At 37.5% G+C, this 22,084-nt stretch overlaps 1 protein-coding gene across 4 annotated transcripts; it reads left to right on the top strand.

Annotated features, from left to right (window-relative positions):
- The first annotated feature begins 1,366 nt into the window (after positions 1-1,366).
- CLEC12B (C-type lectin domain family 12 member B) lies at positions 1,367-10,217 on the top strand. Of its 4 annotated transcripts, none has more exons than XR_005202921.1 (6): positions 1,367-1,589; positions 3,392-3,490; positions 5,122-5,340; positions 6,161-6,315; positions 6,505-6,767; positions 9,532-9,994. XR_005202921.1 is itself a non-coding variant. In XM_037744546.1 (6 exons), exons 1-6 carry the CDS (start codon positions 1,499-1,501, stop codon positions 9,680-9,682), a joined length of 744 nt encoding a protein of 247 aa, XP_037600474.1. In that variant the 5' UTR covers positions 1,367-1,498; the 3' UTR covers positions 9,683-10,217. The 4 variants fall into 4 exon arrangements, 2 of the variants coding, with proteins under 2 accessions (XP_037600474.1, XP_017400865.1); XM_037744546.1 differs by having other exon boundaries at positions 6,505-6,620; positions 9,619-10,217; XR_001830079.2 differs by having other exon boundaries at positions 1,372-1,589; positions 6,505-7,091; positions 7,428-9,994.
- Positions 10,218-22,084: the final 11,867 nt, after the last annotated feature.

Genomic DNA, 22,084 nt, shown 5'->3' with positions numbered 1-22,084 from the left:
AGTGAGCTGCCATATTCAGAGGTTCTGAGGATTAGAACATGGGCATCTTTGGGGGCTATTATTCTACCTTCCGCAGATCCTTAATAAAAATTTACTTCATTATATAAATTAGTAAGTTTAATGAAAAGTGATGGCAGGATTAGAAGTAGATTCAGTCCTTTAAGGTGTGTGTAAATCCTAAGGCTATAAATCCTATGACAAACTACATGTGCAACATGTTTTTCTCCTGTTCTTCCAGATAATAGAATACCGTTTATACAAATTGTCAACTCTTTATTGCTCATGTTATGTTGTTGAAATTTAAAGCATCACAGTGATAGTGCTTTGTGCAGTGAGTTTACTTCAATTTTATTGGATGCATTTTTTCAGAGCATTTTTAGACCTATCTGAGGGAAAATAGAGGTTGGTTATTTTATTAAGTTTAAAAAAATAAAATGTAAATAAATACAAGTTTAAAGAGACTTCTAATCCTAAAGACACTCTAGAGATCCTCATTAGCCAGTAGTCTGTATGGATATCCAATTATTACAGCACTGTTTTTGGCTGTGGTTGCCCCACACAGCATCATCTGATTTTGTAGTCCAGAAACACAGCATGCTTTCTATAAGAGTTCTGCTACCCTGCAGGAATGACTGAAAGACAAACAAACTAAAACCAAAAATACCTTACCACGTGCCAGTCTCATTCTCGCTAGAATCGGCCTGCTTTTTTCACTTTCATTCCCCTGAAACTTCAGGTAGTTATTTTTAAAAATCTTGTCCTGTGTATTCCTTGCTGTCTACAGGAAGATTACCCTGGGATTGTTGTTCTGCTAGAAACTTTCCCCACCATGTCAGAAGGGCACTCCCATTCATACTCACGTTAAGTAGCTAAGTAGCTATCAATTTCTCTTCCATGCCCCATTACCAACTATCTCTCTCTCTCTCTCTCTCTCTCTCACACACACACACACACACACACACACACACGCACACACATTTGAATTTCCTATAATAGCAACCAGGTGTGTGACACAGCTCTTTCTGTCTTAATATGTGTCTCTCGGCTTGATATCTGATGCGACTGAGTATAAACTAGAACCAACGTCTCCATGCAGATTAGCTAGCCTTACATAGATGTAAAGAAGACAACTTGACTCTTTTCTGAAATATTCAGAGCAGCCTCTACCCTGAGGATCATGGGAATTCCCCCATGATCCTCCTGCTCTGCTTCCAAGCACTCCTTTTTTGCTGCACAGCAAGAAATAATTCTGACAGAGCAGACAGTTCAATATCTGTAACATTCTAAAGAGAATATTTTAAAGCAGAATATTTGACTTTTCTCACTTTCTCTCCGGAGAAACAAATTGTCATTCTCCTCTTAGAGAGGGGCAGTGTAGTGTGTATGGGTCAGTTGAGTGTCTTATAGAAGCTCCCAGCCTTGAAAAGGACACTCTGTTCCCAGGCCTGAAGATATTGAAACATTAATTAGATAATTTAAAGTAGTGCTTTCTTCTACAATGTCTGAAGAAGTGACCTACGCGACACTCACATTTCAGGATTCTGCTGGAGCAAGAAATAACCGAGATGGAAATAACCTAAGAAAAAGAGGTAGGAGTTCAGAGAACACCAACTGTGTTTTGTGGGGAGTGGAAGGTGTGAAATGCTTTGAGATGCCGGCTTTAAAACTGGTGTCAAAGACAAGTGTGCTGGGAAACCTTCAGCGTGGGAACAAATGGTTGTGGAACATATTAGGAGAGTGTGTGTTCCCAAGGTTGAAGTGAAAATATGTGGCTTTCAGAACCTCTTTAAAATTGTGTGATATCACTATGTTACAGGAAGCTCTGTGCTGCAGTGAAAAATTCTAACTGGATATGCCAGAAATTAAGCTTGTGGAGTTAGAGATTTCTTCTTATAAATATAATCCTTGATATTTACACCTTGTTAGAGACGCCAGGAGGATGTTCTTTCAGAACCCAGATAGGAGGCTTCTAAAATAGTGAAGGTAGAGGACGTTTTTTCTTTTAGATGATGTTAAGTTACTTAAAACTGGAAGATAAGTGAGTGGATCAGAAATGGACCAGAGCTTGTTTCTCTTTTGTCAGGATTTTTTTTCAAATTTTAGGGTAGTTGAAATCCAAGTATAATGTGTAGTGTTGAACCAATTATGATAATATCTAGGTAGTATTTTATGTGCGTTTTATACAGATATAATTCTGTGATGAAAATTCACAATAATATTGGAATATTATTATTTCCTCCATTGCATAGATGAGAAAACTGAGACTGAGAGAAATTAGATAATTTAAGTGAGTTCACACAGCTGCTATGTGGGGAAGCCCAGACTGAGCATTGGTCTTCAACTCATTCTCTTAAGCCTAATTGGAAGAAATAGCAGTCTCCATGGTCAAGAATCTGATTTGATATATAAGACCACATCTCTTATTTTCAGATACGTTGACTTTCCAGGTTCTCCTGAGTCACGTCAGCCATCTGAACCACTTTCTCCTGCTCTCTAGATTTATGTTTACATTTTGTGTGGTGCATGACATTTGAGGGAAGGATATTTACAAAAAGGCGATAGGGATAGACTTTGACTTTGCATGTGTTTAATAAAGATGGTTCCACATTTTTGCCTTGCTTTGTTTTGTTTTTTAATTCTAATTCTAACCTATGAGGAAAAAGGGAGGTGTGGATATGGTGCATATCACAGTGCACCTGGAGACTGTAATAGTATATCTAAAACATTGCGCTAGATGTTATTTGGACCTAAATCAAGGAATACTAAGTGAAGGAAAACGTGACAACCATTGGTATTTTAAACAAAAACTACAATGAGTAGGATGCTAACATTTGAAGAGTTACACTCTGGCTTTCTGGTCTACTCTGCTGTTTGTAAGTTAGCCTGCACATTCTTTCCTTCTTTTTTTTCAGTATTCATTCATTATTTACCAGGTGATAAATAGCATGAATAATAGATAAGTTATCGTTAACAGGTAAAAGATACTTTAAAAAGTAGAATCCACTTTTATAAGGCAGATAGAACATCTGCCTTATAGAGACTTTTGAGCTCAAAAGCTTGAGGTGTCTCCTACTGTCAGCAGCGTCCAGAAAAAGCAGTTTTTGTATCTCTCATTTATGAATTCAACGAACTTGAGGAAGAAAAGTGGGTAATGATGTAAAACAAAAACCTTGAAATTAGGAGAAACTTACTCTTAAAGGGAAGAAGAGTGGTGGAAGCAATGACGGCACCCTCACTGCACTTCATATTAGATATTTTCTAAAAGAGGTCATTGAAGAAGCAAGAGAGAAACGTTAGTGTCTGTGAGCTCCCTAAGTGGGAGAAATGAACCAACAAGTGAAACAAGCACAAAGCAGTTCTGTTTGCTAATTGCTCTGTTGGCTTTCTCCAGCGCATCCAGCTCCATCTCCCATGTGGCGCCACACTGCCCTGGGTCTGCTAACTCTTTGCCTGATGTTGCTGATTGGGCTGGTGACACTGGGGATTATGTGTAAGTATAACAGCATCGAACCCGAGAAAGGCGACTAGAAAACATATTTTAAACCATGTATATTCCGCCTGGATTGTAGATGGGTCCTAGCATCCGAATCCTCTGATAGTTTTCTGCTGTCTCATATCTCTCCTGTTCTTCATATCTTCCTGAAGACATGATCAGGATTTGGTTCTGAATTGTTTTATGTTGATAAGCTAAACCGGACTTAGACGAAGACTTTTCATTTCTAGTTATTCATTAGAATAAAGAGCCTGTTTTCTGCCTAGCCACACATTCACTTATCATTCCAATGCTAAGAAATAAAGTCAAGAAATACGTATTGAAGAAAATGCATGCTATTTTATCTACCTGGAAGACTTAGCACTAGACTAGGTTCAGTCCCTTCACGTAAGACTTCTCTAGTGGAGAGAAATCTTCCAAGTAGCAGCAGGCTGGTTTCCATGAATGAGAAAGACATACAAACAAGGAGGAAGAGTGGCCTGATACACCTTATGGAGTAAGAAAGTCGAACCCTCTCCACATGACAATGGAAGCTCCGCTCTCAAGCACCACAGCCACAAAGGAACATTCTATTGATTCTGACCTGTCCTTGGGTAGTTGGGGATGAACATGGGAGTTCCTGAGTAATAATTAAAACATCCTGAGAATATAAACTTCATAGAGTTGTTAAATATATGGTATACAGAGCAGTGAATTGGCATGGTATTCACTTACGGGGTAGTGAAAAAATTAACTTTCTTGTAGTCAAGGAAGTTAATTTGCTGGATGATACTAACATCTCCTCTGCTACATTCACTTCTTTTCAATGATTTAATGGATAATTTTTTAAGATTTAATGGATAATTAGGATTTGGACATATATTTGTCAATGTGAAAGGAGGCTAATGATGTAGCTTGCTCTTTTGAAAAGAAATATGATGTTCAAGCGGCAGTAACAGATATTCTGGAGCCAATCAGAGGATGAGGATTAGCAGCTGATCATCTACAATAATGTATATTTAAAAATTAAGTGAAAATATGATAACGTATGCCCATTCAGTCAATACAGAAGTGTGACATTTCTTTTCTAAACTTTAGTGCTTTTGGTGCATTGGTTCTTAAAGTTGTTGTGCTGACGATGCACCTTAAGTGCTTACGAAAAAGGCATATTTCATAGATCCATGACCAGAAATGGTCTGATGTGCCATGAAAATCTGCTTTCTATTTTCTTTTGGTAAACAACATCTCAAGTGGTCTGCAGAGTTTGAGAAATCCATTTTTTCAAAGAATTCTGTTTTTATTAAAACAATTACATCATCTGCCTACAAATAAAATAAAACAAAAATAAAATAATTTTATGAAAATGAATGACAGAATGACTAGCACTTCCTTAAATGCAATGCCAGAAATAGATAATTTTTCATTAATTTAATATAGTGCAATAATAATTAAGATGTAAATAAAATTATAAAGAACTATAAATAATTTGGAATAGAAAGGCATCTGGTTTGTTTCTTGCATGATACCTCAAATACTAAGAACTACTAATAAATCTTGAACATTTAAGAAATGTTTCTGTCAAGAGAATTATCTATAGTTATTATGAGAACAGAAGAATATATGAACTTGTCTTCTGTCATGTCTTGGAGTTTTGCAGATATCTAATGAAATTAACTCAGGTTCAGAAATATTGAGTCAACTTCAGAAAACCGTCGACCAGCAGCAGGATAACTTGTCCCAGCAACTGGGCAACTCCAATAACTTGTCCACGAAGGAGGAATTTCTCAAGTCACACATCTCCAGTCTATTGAATAGGCTGGAACAAATGGCCGTCAAACTGTGCCAAGAGCTAATCGTTCATACCTCAGGTAATCAGACTTAGACCTGCTAACCAGTCAGATGGCATATGTTGCCCTGCTCTAAGTTGATCACATGTACCACCTCTGAGTATTGAGAGAATTATGTCATCCAATGACCCTTAGTGATATTGCACTAAATTTACAGACAGCAAGGAAATATATAAATTCATTTAATATTTTTGAAACCACAGACAAATTTGAGAAGTATCTTGGAATGATACCAATCTCGATACTTCAACCCCTCATTTTTTTTTTTTTTTTTTTTGAGACGGAGTTTCGCTCTCGTTACCCAGGCTGGAGTGCAATGGCACGATCTCGGCTCACCGCAACCTCCGCCTCCTGGGTTCAGGCAATTCTCCTGTCTCAGCCTCCTGAGTAGCTGGGATTACAGGCACGTGCCACCATGCCCAGCTGATTTTTTGTATTTTTAGTAGAGACGGCGTTTCACCATGTTGACCAGGATGGTCTCGATCTCTTGACCTTGTGATCCACCCGCCTCGGCCTCCCAAAGTGCTGGGATTACAGGCGTGAGCCACCGCGCCCGGCCCCTCATTTTATTAACTATGTCTAGGTGATCCTGTTGTTACGAAAGCTTAAAAGCATAGCTGGTAATTCTGAGTTCAGAAGACTAAGCCCTAAAAAGAGAGAATCCCTGTTGCCCCAACCCATAACCAGGGGTCACTTTATTTTCAGAGGCTTCTAAAGCAATATGTTTTCAGGGTGCTTGCTCTCAGACCCTATTGTTCAATTAAATGATTTAGTTTCAAAGCCGCCCCCAGTCACTCCAGAGACATTCAGTTTATATTATTGGGTATAATTTTCTTTTCAGACCACAGATGCAATCCATGTCCTAAGATGTGGCAATGGTACCAAAATAGTTGCTATTATTTTACAACAAATGAAGAGAAAACATGGACTAACAGTAGAAAGGACTGCATAGACAAGAACTCCACTCTAGTGAAGATAGACAGCTTGGAAGAAAAGGTAGGATTGAGTCTCATTCTCTTAACATTATCCATACAATGAAAGAGAAATAACTGATTCACATGATGGAAATTCAGTGCATCTTAAATTAGAATAATACATGAATTTAATGAATGTTCACATCTATCTTAACTTTGCAAACTGGGACGTGGCTCTCACATAAAACTTTTCCTCTGTCTTCTCTCTTAGGATTTTCTTATGTCACAGCCATTACTCAGATTTTCGTTCTTCTGGCTGGGATTATCCTGGAACTCCTCTGGCCGAAGTTGGTTCTGGGAAGATGGCTCTGTTCCCTCTCCATCCTTGTACGTCTCTAACTATGGAGGGTAAACACAAGCTTTCCATGGAATCCTGGGAAAATTAATAATGATTGTGAGAATTATAAATACAGATATAAAAAGAGGAGTACAACACACTGAGAAAAGAGCTCCAGTAACAAATATTGAAAGGAGGTATAGTTCATTTCATCTCTGTGACAAATTTAGGGCAAGGCTCTGAACTTTATCTTTGGGTAGAAATGTGTTTACTTACACACACACACACACACACCCCGCTAATACTACATTCAAAGTACTTTATAAAGATTAACCCGTGAGTAAATCACCATTATATTCCCATTTTATAGGTAGAACTATTATCACAAAGAGATTAAGTAAATTGCCTGAGATCACTCAGCTTATAAATTGCACGTTAGGGCCTGTGCACTCAGTCACTCAGCTACTCTGACTCTGCAGCACCTACAATCCAAACGGGTGCTGCTGGTGATAAGAACACACATTGCTTGATGCGGTGGCGCGTGCCTGTAGTTCCAGCTACTCGGGAGGCTGAGGTGGGAGGATCGCTTGAGGCCAGGAGTTCTGGGCTGTAGTGCGCTATGCCGATCGGGTGTCCGCACTAAGTTCGGCATCAATACGGTGACCTCCCAGGAGTGGGGGACCACCCGGTTGCCTAAGGAGGGGTGAACCAGCCCAGGTCGGAAATGGAGCAGGTCAAAACTCCCATGCTCATCAGTAGTGGGATCGCACCTGTGAATAGCCATTGCATTCCAGCCTGGGCAACATAGGGAGACCCGGTCTCTTAAAAACAAAAACAAAAACAAAAAAAGAACACACATCAACACATTTATTTATACGAAACAACTGTCAGTCATTTTCTATCAAAAAGTAAGACTGAATTGACTGATTAGCTCAATTAGTGTCATGTTGAGGACTTGCCAATTACAATATATGGAAAGTGTCTTTTATAAATTAAACTAAACCTGCCACTTCAGCATTTAAATGAAAATATTTAAAGCACATATAGAATATATAAAACTTGGAAAATTTCAATTTTTTAAAATTATTTAAAGTTATGAAAAAATAGATGTGTAAGGGGGTATTAGATTTGCTAAATTCTTTCAGAGACTATAAAACCAAAAATTTTGAGAAACAGCCCTCATCATAACTACATTTAAATAAAACAACAGTATTAATATTTTAAATATAACAGTATTTTTATATTAGATAAAATTAAAAATTATTGGCCTCTTAATGGATTTTTAAATTTTTTATTGATACATAAGGGATACATATGTTTTGGGATATATGTGATAATTTGATACATTCAGATATAGTATGTAAAGATCAAATAAGTGGAATTGGGACATCTATCACTTTAAATATTTATCTTTTCTTTATGCTAGGAGGAGTCAAATTATTCTTTTCTCATTATCGTGAAATGCACAGTAGATTATTGTTAATTGTATTCACCCTAATAATCTATCAAACACTAGGTCTTACTCTTCTATCTAACAGGATATTTGTATCCAAAATGGCTTTTTATCTACCTTCCTCCCCAACAAATAATTATCCATGCCCCTCCCTCCTGTTTCATTGTTTAAAGCATGCTGTCAAGGTTTTCTTAAACTGAATCATAATCTTCGGTCTCCTGTCAAAGATGCCATGCTTCAGCTGTGACTCAGCAGCTCCTTCCATCACAAACAATGATAAGTCTATTATTTTCTCCCTGGATACACTTTACCTTCGTCAATTTCCCAATGTTTTGTCATGGCCATTTTTACTCCAACACTAATCCTCCATTCTCTAATCACCATTATTAATCATATTAAGTCAACTAGTCTGGTGTCACACAAATAATAATGACAAAAAGCACATGCAGAGTAATACCCAAACAAACAAACATGACAGTTACTTTTTTGTGACAAGAGCAATATTGGGCATGAACCGATTAATATTAATCTGAGGTGTTACTACTAGACTGAGGGATTCGAGGAGCAGTAGGACGACACCGTGTAAACACGTTGATTTCATGTTGGATTCTAAGATGTGTCCCTTCTCCCAAAGGGATTCCAATCATCCTTGGCCCCTTTACTCACTCTTACTCAAAGTGTAGAGGAAGGGGCCCCATAGCAGGTTTTGGAGCCTGCGGACCCTGGCCCCTGAGACATGCAGCTGTCAGATAAGCCAGCCTGACAAACTCAGGTTAGAGAGACTGAGCTTCCAGATTGTATAGCCATTTCCTTGACTACTGAATAAAGGCCAAGGCTGTGATTTAGTAAGCCTAGCCCTGAAGCAAGAAAATAAAATGGCAGTGTAATACAGGTCATTTAGGAAAACAACAGTGTTGGGCACACAGAAAATTTAGACCTGACAAGTGTAATTTTCTAAAGACATTCTTTCAGTGTTAACATCAATTTCTTAGCAGAGGAAGTGAGTACTCTTGTTGGAACCATATCTATATAGTCATTCATTTCCTCTCTTAATGTCTGTCTTGTTCTCTTTTTACCTAACACATATGTATAACTATGTAAAAAGTTATATTTGCGCATAGTAAAATGTGGTAACTTTTTACAACATAATGTAGTTTTATTTCTATGTTTTCTTCATAAAGTCTCAAAGAACTTCAAGTACTTGTAATATAAGCTGAACTGGATGGATTTCATTCATGGAATTCCATATTTATGAAGGAAATACAAACTCTCAGCCCAGGATTTAAGTATTTCTTTTAAAGAATTCTACCTGGGATCATGATAAACTTAAAACAAAGAGCTCAGATGTGCCAGCTCTAGGCAGCTTCAGATTTTGAAGTTTTGTGGAGGCAGAAGTCCCTCAATATTCACATACATGACGTTGGTTTTAAGAGCAACTGAGAGCACTAAACAGTGATCATATTTCAAATATAGAATTTATAATTAATTTTAAATTGATTAATTTTCAGATTTAGTACTAAAGAACTTGACCAGATCAACGGATCCAAAAGATGTGCTTATTTTCAAAAAGGAAATATTCATATTTCTCGCTGTAGTGCTGAAATATTTTGGATTTGCGAGAAGACAGCTGTCCCGGTGAAGATTGAGGATTTGGATTAGTATGTTTCTTCCAAATTCTCCAAGAAGCAGGAGTTTTGTGAGTAATCCCATGTGAGGAAAGAGGAAACTACAGTACCAGAACCAAGAGCAGCTTTCAAAATGACTGTGTATTTACATCATCAGACAAATGAACTTGCTTAACGGAACATTCTCCAGTCCCTTGTCTGATGCCTTCTGATTTTATGTTATTATTCAGTCTTAAAATAATCCCTGGGGACCAAGGGGAATAGCCATACTATGGCCTTATGATTGTCTCTCATTTCACTGAATTTATTTGCTTTTTCAAATAAAGATTCATTTCTTACATTATTATTATATTGTCACATGTCCACTAGGGTGATATTTAAATATTTGAAAACTAGAACTGACACAGGCCACAGCACTAGAACAAGGTCCAAGAGATGCCTTTTGCGATAGCTGCTAGGTCACGTGGAGGTCCGGCCATGCTAAGGATCCCGGTAGCTGGGGCTACAGCACTGTATCAACTGATTTAGAAATATTTTATTTTGGCAAATGTTTGTAACACTGTGAACCAGCTGAGTATCAGCCTGCACTTGCAAAATAACTCTTCTTCCCCAACAATCCTATGAAAATAAATATTTTATTAATCTTTAAATTTTAGATAACTTGTAATCTGGGTGAAAAAGAATAAGCATTTAATAATTATCTTTTTTTAGAGACAGGGTCTCACTCTGTCACCTACGTTGGAGTATTGTGGTATGATTGGATCACTGCAGCCTCAACCTCCTTGGCTCAGTCGATCTTCCCACCCCAGCCTCCCAAATAGCTGGGACTACAGGCATACAACACCATGCTCAGCTAATTTTTGTATTTTTTTGCAGAGGCAGGGTTTCGCCATGTTGCTGAGGCTGGTCTCAAACACCTAGGCTCAAGCCATCGGCCACCCTCAGCCTCCCCAAATGCTGGGATTACAGGTGTGAGCCACTGCTCCTGGCCAATATTTATATGTTTATCATTTATTTAAATTAGTAATATTGATGTTATTGATTTTGTAATCTGGGTATCATTATAAAAGAATATTCTCTTACAATTGATATTTTATTTCCCTCAGACAAGTCCTAATAAATTTTTTGAAGACATTTGAAAAACATAAGAATCATTATCTTTAATTATTTAGAGCTTTCCTGAATCACAGCTTGTCAGTGTTCCTGGACACTAGATGCCAAATATTGTAAATCTAGGGTTCAAGATATTTTCTGGAACAAAATTGCTGATTTCAGAATACTGGTAAATGATATGGTGTTCCATTTCTCCTCATATAGTTGCGTAACTATAGGCAGAAAATAATGGTAAACTAGCCTTTGATACTGATTTTGCTAGATCAGAAATCTAGAATTTTCTGGAAAATTGATGTGATCCAAATTCAAAGTTAGTTGCATTTCAATACTTTGACAGTCCTTTGAAACTACAACTTTATATATACCATCTAGCAGCCTGTTATCCTCTAAATATTTAAAATTATGAATAATCAATGTTTTATATATGCATCAACAGAAACAACACAAAGGAAAAATGTGTGAAAATTTAGTAAGAATTACAAACAATGTATCTAAGCACAACTTTTTAAATAAAGACAATTAGTTCAAGTAAACAGTTTCTTAGTTATTACATGGGAATCAAACATAAGTTACATACACATGGATTAAAGAAGCAACTTGGTGCTTTCATTTCTCTTTAGCAGTTTTCCCCTGGCATTCTCATGAAGATAAAATTATTTATTAAAGTTCAAAATCTCTGCCTCTGACTCCCACACATTTGGGTTTCATTTTGTTTCCATGAGACAAATAAGTTCTTTCATTCCTCTATTTCTAATAAAAAGATCTACTTTTAATAATTTAAATATCTTAATCAGTTATTTTGTTCCTATGAAGAAGTTACAGGTTTTTTTTTTCTTTTGGTGTTTTGCATATTTTGATTCTTATTTCCTGTAAATTCTTTTATACTCATTAAAAATAATTTCTGTTTCTGACCTCACAGTGCTCTGGATCTTGACCAGCTCTTATTACTAAGTGCCCTTCCCTGTTGCTTTCCTATCATCGTGTTGTCCCTGACAGCCTCTATGGTAGATGCGTAAATCCAGAGTTCTAGAGATACATTGGCCCTTTGTGTCAGAATACTTCACCCTTTGATAACTTAGCTTATAAGACCGGGCTTGTTTCCATAAATTTTCATCTCTTTTTTTTTTCTTTCTCTCTTCCTCTCCCATGCCCCAACACCCTCTCCAGTCAAAATCCCTGAGATATTTTATTTATATATACAAGTATATAAAAATGGCATATTTTTCAGGGAAAGACCATTGAGATGGTTTGGATCTTTGTCCTTACCAAACCTCATGCCGAGATGTAATCCCCAATATTGGTGGTGGGACCTGGTGGGAGGTGACTGGGTCATGGAGGCAGATTTTTCGTGAATGACTTGGCACCATCTTCTTGGTGCTGTTCTCATGATAGTGAGTTCTTGCACAATCTGGTTGTTTAAAAGTGTGTAGCAGGCCGGGCGCAGTAGCTCACACCTGTAATCCCATCACTGTGGGAGGCCGAGGCGGGCAGATCACAAGGTCAGGAGATCAAGACCATCCTGGCCAACATGGTGAAACTTTGCTTCTACTAAAAAATACAAAGATTAGCTGGGCGTGGTGGCGCAGGCCTGTGGTCCCAGCTGCTCAGGAGGCTGAGGCAGGAGAATTGCTTGAATCTGAGAGGCGGAGGTTGCAAGGAGCTGAGATTGTGCCACTGCACTATAGCCTGGTGCCTGGCAACAGAGCAAGACTCTGTCTCAAAAAAAAAAAAAAAAAAAAAAAAAGAGTGTGTACCACCCCTTCTCAATCCCCACCCAGCGTCCTCTCTCCTACTCCTGCTCCTGCTCCAGCCATTTGAAGTACCCATTTCCCCTTCGTCTTCTACTGTGACTGTAAGCTTCCTGAGGCCTCCCCAGAAGCCCAGCAGTTTCCAGCATCATGCTTCCTGTACAGCCTGAAGAACTGTGAGCCAATAAATCTTTTTTCTTTATAAATTACCCAGTCTTTAGTATTTCTTTATAGCAATGTGAGAAAGGACTAATACAGTCATGTTTTATGTTTATTTGGAATAACTTTTCTTCTCTCAGTGATAATCAACATGGTTTGCAAACCTGGCTTCACATTAGATTTACATGGACAGTACCTTAAAGGCACAGATATTTGGGCCACACGTCAGATCTACAGAATCAGAATGATGGGGGAACAGAGATGGAGAATCTCTAAGTTTCTCAAACTCCACTGGTGATTTGTATTAACTCAGTCTGAGTGGCAATACTTGGATAAACAACCTCAATACTAACTCCCTGAGCAAATAGGCCCAAAGCCAAAGGTGCTGGGACCATCCTCAAATTGGATGGCTCTTTCTGCAAAGTTAGCAAAATTAGTTTGGTTTGTGCAGACCACGTTAGGTCAGGACAGGTCAGAACTGGGACGGATGTAGTGACAATTCTCAGCTATTTCACTATTGTAATCTTAGCCAACAAGCCCTTATTGAGGGTATTAATTGGCATGGTCGGGATAGACAGGTGATATGAAGTTTGATCTGTCTGGCTCGTTGAAAATAATTCTCAGTTTAGCTACAGACTGAAATTATACTGGGGAGCTTTGAGGAAATATTGATTCCTAAGATTGTCCCATCTCTTATGATGCTGATTTAATTGATGAGAAGTGTAGCTGGGTTATTACAAAAATTTTAAGCTTTCTATGTGGTTACAATGTGAAGCTAAGGTTGAAAACCCTTGTACTGAGGTCATCCCAATGGCCCCTACTTCAGTAAAATAGCCAACCCTCCATTATATATTAAGAAAACAGGTGAACTAGCTCCATTGGTGCTGATTACACATGATTGAGACAGGGACAACAGTGATGATTACCTGAAGCTAGGGTTGATGGTATATTCAAGGTTGCATACAAGCATATATAATCATATTTGTATAAATTCGTATGGACATGGAGAAGGATTTAGACACATTAGTAACATTGTTTTCCTCAGGGTAGGTATGATGGAGTCAAACTGAGCAAGAAGGGAAGATGATACATAATTGAAATTGAGAATCCAGTCTGAAACTGAGGACTGAAATCAAGAGTCAGATTATGAGCAGGTGGCCAAAATTAACAACGTGATCTTAAAGCAAATGTATTTTTTTATTTTTATTTATTATTATTATTTTTATTCCACAGGTATATTAGTTTTACTGAACAAGCAACCATAAGTAATACACCTGCCTGTCTTTCCTCCCTCCCTCCCTCCTTTTTTCCTTCCTTCCTTCTTCCTTCCTTCCTTCCTTTCCTCCCTCCTTCCCTTTCTTCTCTCTTCATTCTCTCATTTCTCTCTCTCTTTCTCTTTTTCAGGGTACATAATAATATAAATATAATAAAACACATCATCTTTCAGTTCTTTCAAAATATGTCACAGCTTTCAAGTATGCAGAAGTATCCCAGCCTCTTATTAGGAAGCAGTACAGCCTGGTGCTGAAGACAATCCATTTTTTAAATCAGACAGCCATGTTCATGTTTTTATCCCCAGTGTAAGAGCTATATATTTTAGACAATGTCTCCGTCTGTTTTGTGCTGCTATGATGGAATGCCTTAGACTGAATATTCTGTCAATTTCTTGGCTCACAGTTCTAAAAGCTGGAAAGCGTAAGTTCAGAACACCAGCAGGTTTGGTGTCTGATGAGACCGTTCTCTTCTTCAAGATGGCAGCGTGCACACTGCAACCTTGGGAAAGCAGGAAGGCGGGCTCCTCATGTGGCAGAGGGCAGAATGACCAAGAGGCAAAAGGAGATGGAACTCATCCATTCATAACAGCATTAATTCCACCCATGAGGGCTTAATCATCTCTTCATTTGTTTGTTTTTATTTTTAGAGACAGAGTCTTGCTCTGTCACCCAGGCTGGAGTGCAGTGGTGCAATCACGGTTCACTGCAGCCTCGAACTCCTGGGCTCAACAAATCCTCCTGCCTCAGTCTTCTGAGTAATTGGTAGGTACCACAGGTGGGCACCACCATGTTCAACTATTTTTTAAAAATAATTTTTTTGTAGAGATGGGATCTTGCTATGTTGATCAGGCTGATCTTGAACTCCTGGCCTCAAGCGATCCTCTTGCCTTGGCCTTCCAATGTGTTGAGATTACAGGTGTGAGCCACCTCACCCAGTCAATCACTTCTTTAAAGTTTCACTTTTTAATACTCTGATAGTGGTAATTAAATTACAAGGTGAATTTTGGAGGGTACAAGCATTCAAACCATCACAGACAGGGCTCTTAAATTACCTAAGCCCATCTCATAAATAGTAGAGAGTGACAAAACTAGTGCCCATTCTGTGAGATTTTTGGGAAGAAAACAAAAAGAGATAACAGGTGATACAGTGAACACCCTGCTAAGTTCAGCTGTTCTTACATTTGCCATCCTCTGCTTGCCGTTAGATAGCACATTTGTATGATCCTTCTAGTCCCAAGAACATTCCTGCATTGGGTGCTTAGCTTGGTTTTCACCACCAATGGTATTTTCCTTGGGATAATTATCTCAGGGTAACTAAAAGGCAACATTTAAAAAACACAAACATAGTAATGAAAGTTGGTTCAGGTTGCTACCATTAGCTCATCAGGGAAGAGAAACCAGGGAGGGAAACAAGAAGGTGAATAATAGATGACAGGTAACCCTAGGTAATTACCTGACACAGGCACTATATTACCCATGGATTATTTTTGTATTTTCTGTGCCCTCTGTGATGTGGAGGCCAGAAACGAGGTGGACAAGGATAGGGTCCAGACCCTTTCATCTTTTTGATTCTTTATTATAGCATTGGAAATTGCAGGGAAGCAGTCATTTTTATTGTTATAGTTACCAAGGCCATTATTTTCAGTTCTCCAACTTTCTTCGTTTCTAGACAGAATTTGTTTCTGAGAAAAGTTACTCTCTATGTTGGCTTTCCCAACCTTGTTCAGCCCATATGATCTGTGAGTTGTATTTTGAGTAGAGTAATTTCTAGGGGGCTACATTCTCTCTTGTTCTTCAAGTACTGACCTTCAATTTGCCATGTGAGAAGACAGTATTGATTGTTTTTGTCTTGCGTTTGAAGCTCCTTTGTGTCTAAATAGGACAAGTTGGGAAGAAATATCTCTCAAAACTTATGGAGCCAAAAATGCATGGAGGAGAGTAGAAAATAAGTCTCAGGAAGGTGAATTGGATTGAAAACCAGATTTCTGGTCTCCCTTTCTTTGAGTCTACCAAATGCACAACTGATATTTGGACAGGTATGAGTGGCAGCTGCAAATTATTCACTTATTTAACAATAGATTTTGTGTGTGTGTGTGTGTCAAACAAATGCTAGTCAATCCACAAATCCTTGGGATAGATAGGAAGATCAGCATGACAGGACCTTTAACCACAATAAGCTCAAAGCTAGGGGCAAAGGGTCCTATAGTTTTTAAGATGGCCCTTACATGGCAGGAACTTGGCAAATTCAACATGTAATCTCATCTAAGATCCATTCCATATATGCGGAAACTAAAGCTTGGTTTAGAACAAAGCTTGGCTAAGGTCTTACAGCCAGAAAGTGTGAAGTTAGGTTTTGAACCAGGTCTCACACACGCCAGCGTCCTATTATCTTTTCACAGAATCATAGCTGTGAGACAATGCAATGCAACAGAATAGAGCAAATGATAGATTTCAGCATCTATCGGAACACAGAAGATGGCATGCAGTGACACTTCCCATAAGTGGTGACCTCACCCCAGGTATCATCTTTTTTTGAGTATAAATTGTATTACTATTCTTAATTAAATCTGTCCTCAGGGGCCGGGCGCGGTGGCTCAAGCCTGTAATCCTAGCACTTTGGGAGGCCGAGGCGGGTGGATCACGAGGTCAAGAGATCGAGACCATCCTGGTCAACATGGTGAAACCCCGCCTCTACTAAAAATACAAAAAAAATTAGCTGGGCATGGTGGTGCGTGCCTGTAATCCCAGCTACTCAGGAGGCTGAGGCAGGAGAATTGCCTGAACCCAGGAGGCGGAGGTTGCGGTGAGCCGAGATCGCGCCATTGCACTCCAGCCTGGGTAACATGAGTGAAACTCCGTCTCAAAAAAAAAAAAAATCTGTCCTCAGCCCCTTTCTGGCCTTATGTATTGCTATTTCCCTCCATAGCCCCTGTTGCTGGTCTAATGCGGGCTGATTCGAAGCCACTAGGCATGCCCTCCCTACTTGTTTGCCTTATTCATAAAGATTTCTTCTTTAAAAACCACTTTATCGGGTTTAATTGACAGTTAAAAGCTGTACATATGTTTTGTAATATATGCAACTTAATGTTTGTAGATAAGTATACACATGTAAATAAACCATAACCACAGTGTATGACAAAAACATAGGCATTATCTTGAAAAGTTTCCTCCCACTCTCTTCATTTATTGTTATTACTTTTGTGTGATAAAAACACAATGTAAGGTTTACCCTCTCAGCAAATTCTAAATATATAATATAGTATTACTGTCTATAGGCATTATGCTGTACAGCAGATCCCGAGGACCTATTCATCTTGTGTAGCTGAACTTTCTACCCTTTAGCTAATACCTCCTCATTTCCCTCTCTAATCCCTGGCAACCACCATTCTACTATATGCTTCTACGAGTTTGGTTATCTGAGATTCCTCATATAAGTTGTATCATGTGGTATTTGTCCTTCTGTATCTGGCTTATTTCACTTAGCATAACATGTTCCATATTTATCCATGTTGTTGCAATGGCAGGACTTCTTTCTTTTTTAAGGCTAAAAAATATTCTGTGGCATGTACCACATGATCTGGCAATCCCATCACTGGATATATATCCAAAGAACTTGAAATTGCAATTTCAAAGAGATGCCTGAACGCCTATGTTTATTGCAACATTGTACTCAATAGCCAACACATGGAAGCAACCTCAATGTCCATTGACATGTGAATAGAATATAAATAAAATGTGGTATATTCATTTTATTAATTTAAACTATTTGTTTCTAAGGACTTTGTATTTTAGGTTGCTAGTTAGAAATGAACAAAATAAGTGCTTTTATTGCTCTGTGAAAGCTTGAGTCTTCAGATGTAGGCCTCCATTTGTGGTATACTGCAAATTTGAATTTATCATAGGAGCAAAAGAAAGTTGTACATTTTGTCAGGCTATGTTTACATGACTGTTTTACAGAATTAACATGTATCTTTATTTCTTTCCTATATTCCTGGTAGAAGACAATAGGATTATAATTCAGTTGACAGAAATATAGCTTAGAGCAGTCCTTAAGTCTGTGTCATAGCTTTAGGAATTTTGGAGGCTGAAGTGTAAGTACAGCTTTTCCTCCGGCTCTTTGTATTAGAACAGAAAGCAGCCTTTAAGAGAAAATTATTGCAGCACTGTTTACAATAGCAAAGACTTGGAACCAACCCAAATGTCCATCAATGATAGACTGGATAAAGAAAATGTGGCACATATATACCATGGAATACTATGCAGCCATAAAAAAGAATAAGTTCTTGTCCTTTGCAGGGACATGGATGAAACTAAAACCATCATTCTCAGCGAACTAACAGAGGAATAGAAAACTAAACACCACATATTCTCACTCATAAGTGGGAGTTGAACAATGAGAACACATGGACACAGGGAGGGGAACATCACACACTGGGGCCTGTTAGGGGGTGAGGGGCAAGGGGAGGGAGAGCATTAAAACAAATACCTAATGCATGTGGGGCTTACAACCTAGATGACAGGTTGATGAGTGCAGCAAACCACCATGGCACATGTATACCTGTGTAACAAACCTGCAGACTCTGCACATGCATCCCAGAACTTAAATTAAAAATTTTAAAAAGAGAAAATTATAGATTAGAGTAGCTGATATGGTTTGGCTATGTCCCCACCCAAATATCAACTTAAATTATAGCTCCCATAATCTCCACGTGTTGTGGGAGGGACCCAGTGAGAGGTAATAGAATCATGGGGACAAGTTTTTTCTGTGCTGTTCTCTTGACAGTAAGTCTCACAACATCTGATGGTTTTATAAAGGGGATTTCCCCTGCTGCCATGCAAGACATGACTTTGCTTCTCCTTTGCCTTCCACCATGATTGTGTGGCCTCCCCAGCCATGTGGGACTGTGAGTCAATTAAACCTCTTTCCTTTATACATTACCCAGTCTCCGGTATATCTTTATTAGCAGCATGAGAAAAAGAAGACATCCCTATCTCTATTATTTGGCTACTAATACAGTAGCCAAAAAACCACATTTTTAATCATAAAAGGAATGTAAATTGCCAAAAAATATCTCCTAAGGGATGTAAGGGTATCCTGGTTATAAGAATTCTAACAGGAATTCCAACTGATTTTTTAAAATGTTTCTAGTAATGCGTATTTCACTACGTGTGTTTCCCCAGTATTTGAAATTGCATAGATCTCACTTAATAATAGACCTGAACTTATAAATTTAGTCTTAGGTAGCTTGTAAGAGACGTAAACTAGTATCATACAAGGTATTATAATCTTGGCAAAAAATAAGCTTATTTCAATCACTTTCATTATAGATCATCTGTATGAGGAATCCTCTACGTAATCAGTGAGTTAAATAGGAAATTCCTTCCATGGAAGCAAATCACTGTGGTTAACAGCACAGACCATGCAATAAAGCTGCCCGCCCTCCCTTCCTTCCTTCCTTCCTTCCTTCCTTCCTTCCTTCCTTCCTTCCTTCCTTCCTTCCTTCCCTCCCTCCCTCCTTCCATTTCTTTCTCTCTTTTCTCTCTCCCTTTCTCTTTTTCTCTTTCTCTCTCTTTTTCTATCTTTCTCTCTCTCTTTCCTGCCCCCGCCACCTCTCTCTTGGATCACTTGGTAAACACCAAGGCAAAAATCTACCAAAAGAAAGAGGAATAGCTCACAACACTTTTCTAAGAACTTGACACACATCAGGGAAGAGATTGTGTCATCTTATAAGACTCACACTTTCCTAAGAATTTGATGCAATCAGAGGATCGTACCATCTTCCAACACTCTTAGTTGAATGTGCCATGTGATAACCCCAGCCAGGAAGAAGATGACAGTGAGACACAGTCACGTAGAAGACAAAAGCAGAACGTAAGTCAAATTATCCATGATGCTGCCTCATGGAGCTGACTTGACTGTGATGAAATGTATCAGAAATTGACAATATTCCATGACACCACCATGGCTCCTGTGCTCTGGGTGGACATTGGAAAAATGCACAAGTTAGAAAGTTGTTTTCTTATCCTGCTTTTTCCTCTGCCTCCAAACTCTATTAAATCCAATATAAATAAAATTGCTTACTTTCTAAAGTTTCTTCACAGAATCAGTTGCACATTCTCTTCTTTCAGCATACTTTTCATTTACCTAGACTGAAAATTTGATTCCCTCATGAAAGGCACTCTCCTAAAACTTTCCAAAGTTGCATTTGATTTGTTAGAATTGTCAGAAGTCAGGTGAGTTGTTGAATAAACCTTAACTTTATACAATATTGATGTATCCATCTATCCATCTCAGGACAATTATAAATTCAAGATATGTCTTTTTAAAATTATCCTCTTTTTGTTTTATATTTTATTTTCTTCTTCTTATACACTATTATTTCCCTAGATTCTCTTTTCCAAAATGATGTGTTAGAATTTGGAATTCAATAATGAAAGACAAAAATAAGTATTTAAATGAAGAAGTATATATTTCCTCTGTGTCTTTTTGTTATTCCATTCAATATGCAAAACCAGGATGTGTGATCTAAATCAAGTTTCTTATCATCTAAAGCCTAGGTTTCATATCTAAAAATTATGAACAATATTACAAAACTTGCAGGGCTGTTAATTGCACACAAAGGAAGAATTAAATGTGATCATTTATAGACTCACTTTAGAGCACAGTATTTTTAGGTACTCAATAATTTTTTTAACTTAAGTAAAGATTTTACTTATCACCTCTGTGAGATGAGGAGGTAATTTTAACAAAAGACAGGAGACTTGCATACTCAGCAGTTCCTTATTCTCTGTATTGAGGAGGGTAGAATTTTTAGAGACTCTCTAAAAATTTTTATCCTTGCTCTCTTGCCATCTTATGGATTTCCGAATTATTTTACATTACTGGTCTTTTGCTCCATTGCCACCTTTCAGGACAGGGCTTACATCCATGATCTGAAAAACCAGAGGTATATATTAATTATCTTGATTTCTTTATATTAAATACGGAATATTTAATGCAGTGTTTGAGTTAGTCTTGCAAATATCTAATTTCCTCCCATGTTCATTGCAAGATTATTTACAATGGCCAAAATATGAAAACAACCTAACTTCATTAATGAACAAGTGGATAAAGAAAACATTGTGTGTGTGTGTGTGTGTGTGTGTGTGTGTGTGTGTGTGTGTATACAAGAAAATACTTTCCACAAGAACCTCCATGTCGTCTTTTAGAACTTAATTTTTTACTTCACATGCCTCTTCCTTTTTTCACTTCCACTTGACACCTTTCTGGGGTCGTAGGTATGTTGTGCTTAAATTCCACTCTCTCGCCTAAAATATCTGTCTCAAATTTGTATATGCATTAGTAGGTATCAACCAGGAAGTTCTCCCCCAACGCATTCAATAGGCCCTGCCTCAAAAGTTATTTTTAAGAATTTACTACTGCCTTTTAAGAACTCCTCAGTATGGATCCAAACTGTTTGTTAAAACACTTTTGTTCCTCTTCCTGTCTTGCATATGCTAAGAACCAGCCAAACTGGAGTTTTTCAATTTCATATGCAAATCCTATGTTCCCCTGTCTAAAACCTTTCTCATTCTTTTCTCTCTACCTAAAATTTCCTCCATCCCATTTTGTTTACTGAAATATTGTGCTTTTTTCCTCCAGTAAATCTCTCAGTCCTCCAATGGCACATTGTAGTCTGCATAGCTATTGCTTGTTTGTATATTTGTTGATTTTTCGTAAGACATTTTAGAATCTTTCATTTATCATCTTTTATTTTTTCATTATTTACCTATCACAAGCACTTTATATATATATATATAATATATATAATGTTTTTCATATATTCACAAGCACTTTATATTACATATATAAAAATATATAAAATATTTTATATATAAAAACTGGATTGACATGAATATAAATTATATTTCACAAGTACTTATATATAATATAAGTGCTTGTGATGGGTAAATAATGGGTAAATAATGAAAAATATTTATATATATATATAAAAAGTATGTATAATATAAATATATTATTTACATATAATAAAAATACATAATATATTCATATATTTACATTATTTATACATATTTATATTATTTATATATTGGTATATTAATATATTTATATAATATATAATATATTTATAATATATTATA

Source organism: Cebus imitator, unplaced genomic scaffold (assembly GCF_001604975.1).
Source record: "Cebus imitator isolate Cc_AM_T3 unplaced genomic scaffold, Cebus_imitator-1.0 Scaffold179, whole genome shotgun sequence".
Classification (NCBI taxonomy): domain Eukaryota; kingdom Metazoa; phylum Chordata; class Mammalia; order Primates; family Cebidae; genus Cebus; species Cebus imitator.
Note: the sequence above shows the minus strand (reverse complement) of the source record. Positions and strands in the feature narration are given on the sequence as shown.

Bases quoted from the DNA above. Each gene is read 5' to 3' on its own strand.
- CLEC12B (XM_017545376.2), top strand. From the start codon at position 1,499: ATGTCTGAAGAAGTGACCTACGCGACACTCACATTTCAGGATTCTGCT. The intron at 1,590-3,391 runs GTAGGAGTTCAG...GGCTTTCTCCAG, and splicing joins AAATAACCTAAGAAAAAGAG to CGCATCCAGCTCCATCTCCC. The intron at 5,341-6,160 runs GTAATCAGACTT...TTTTCTTTTCAG, and splicing joins GCTAATCGTTCATACCTCAG to ACCACAGATGCAATCCATGT.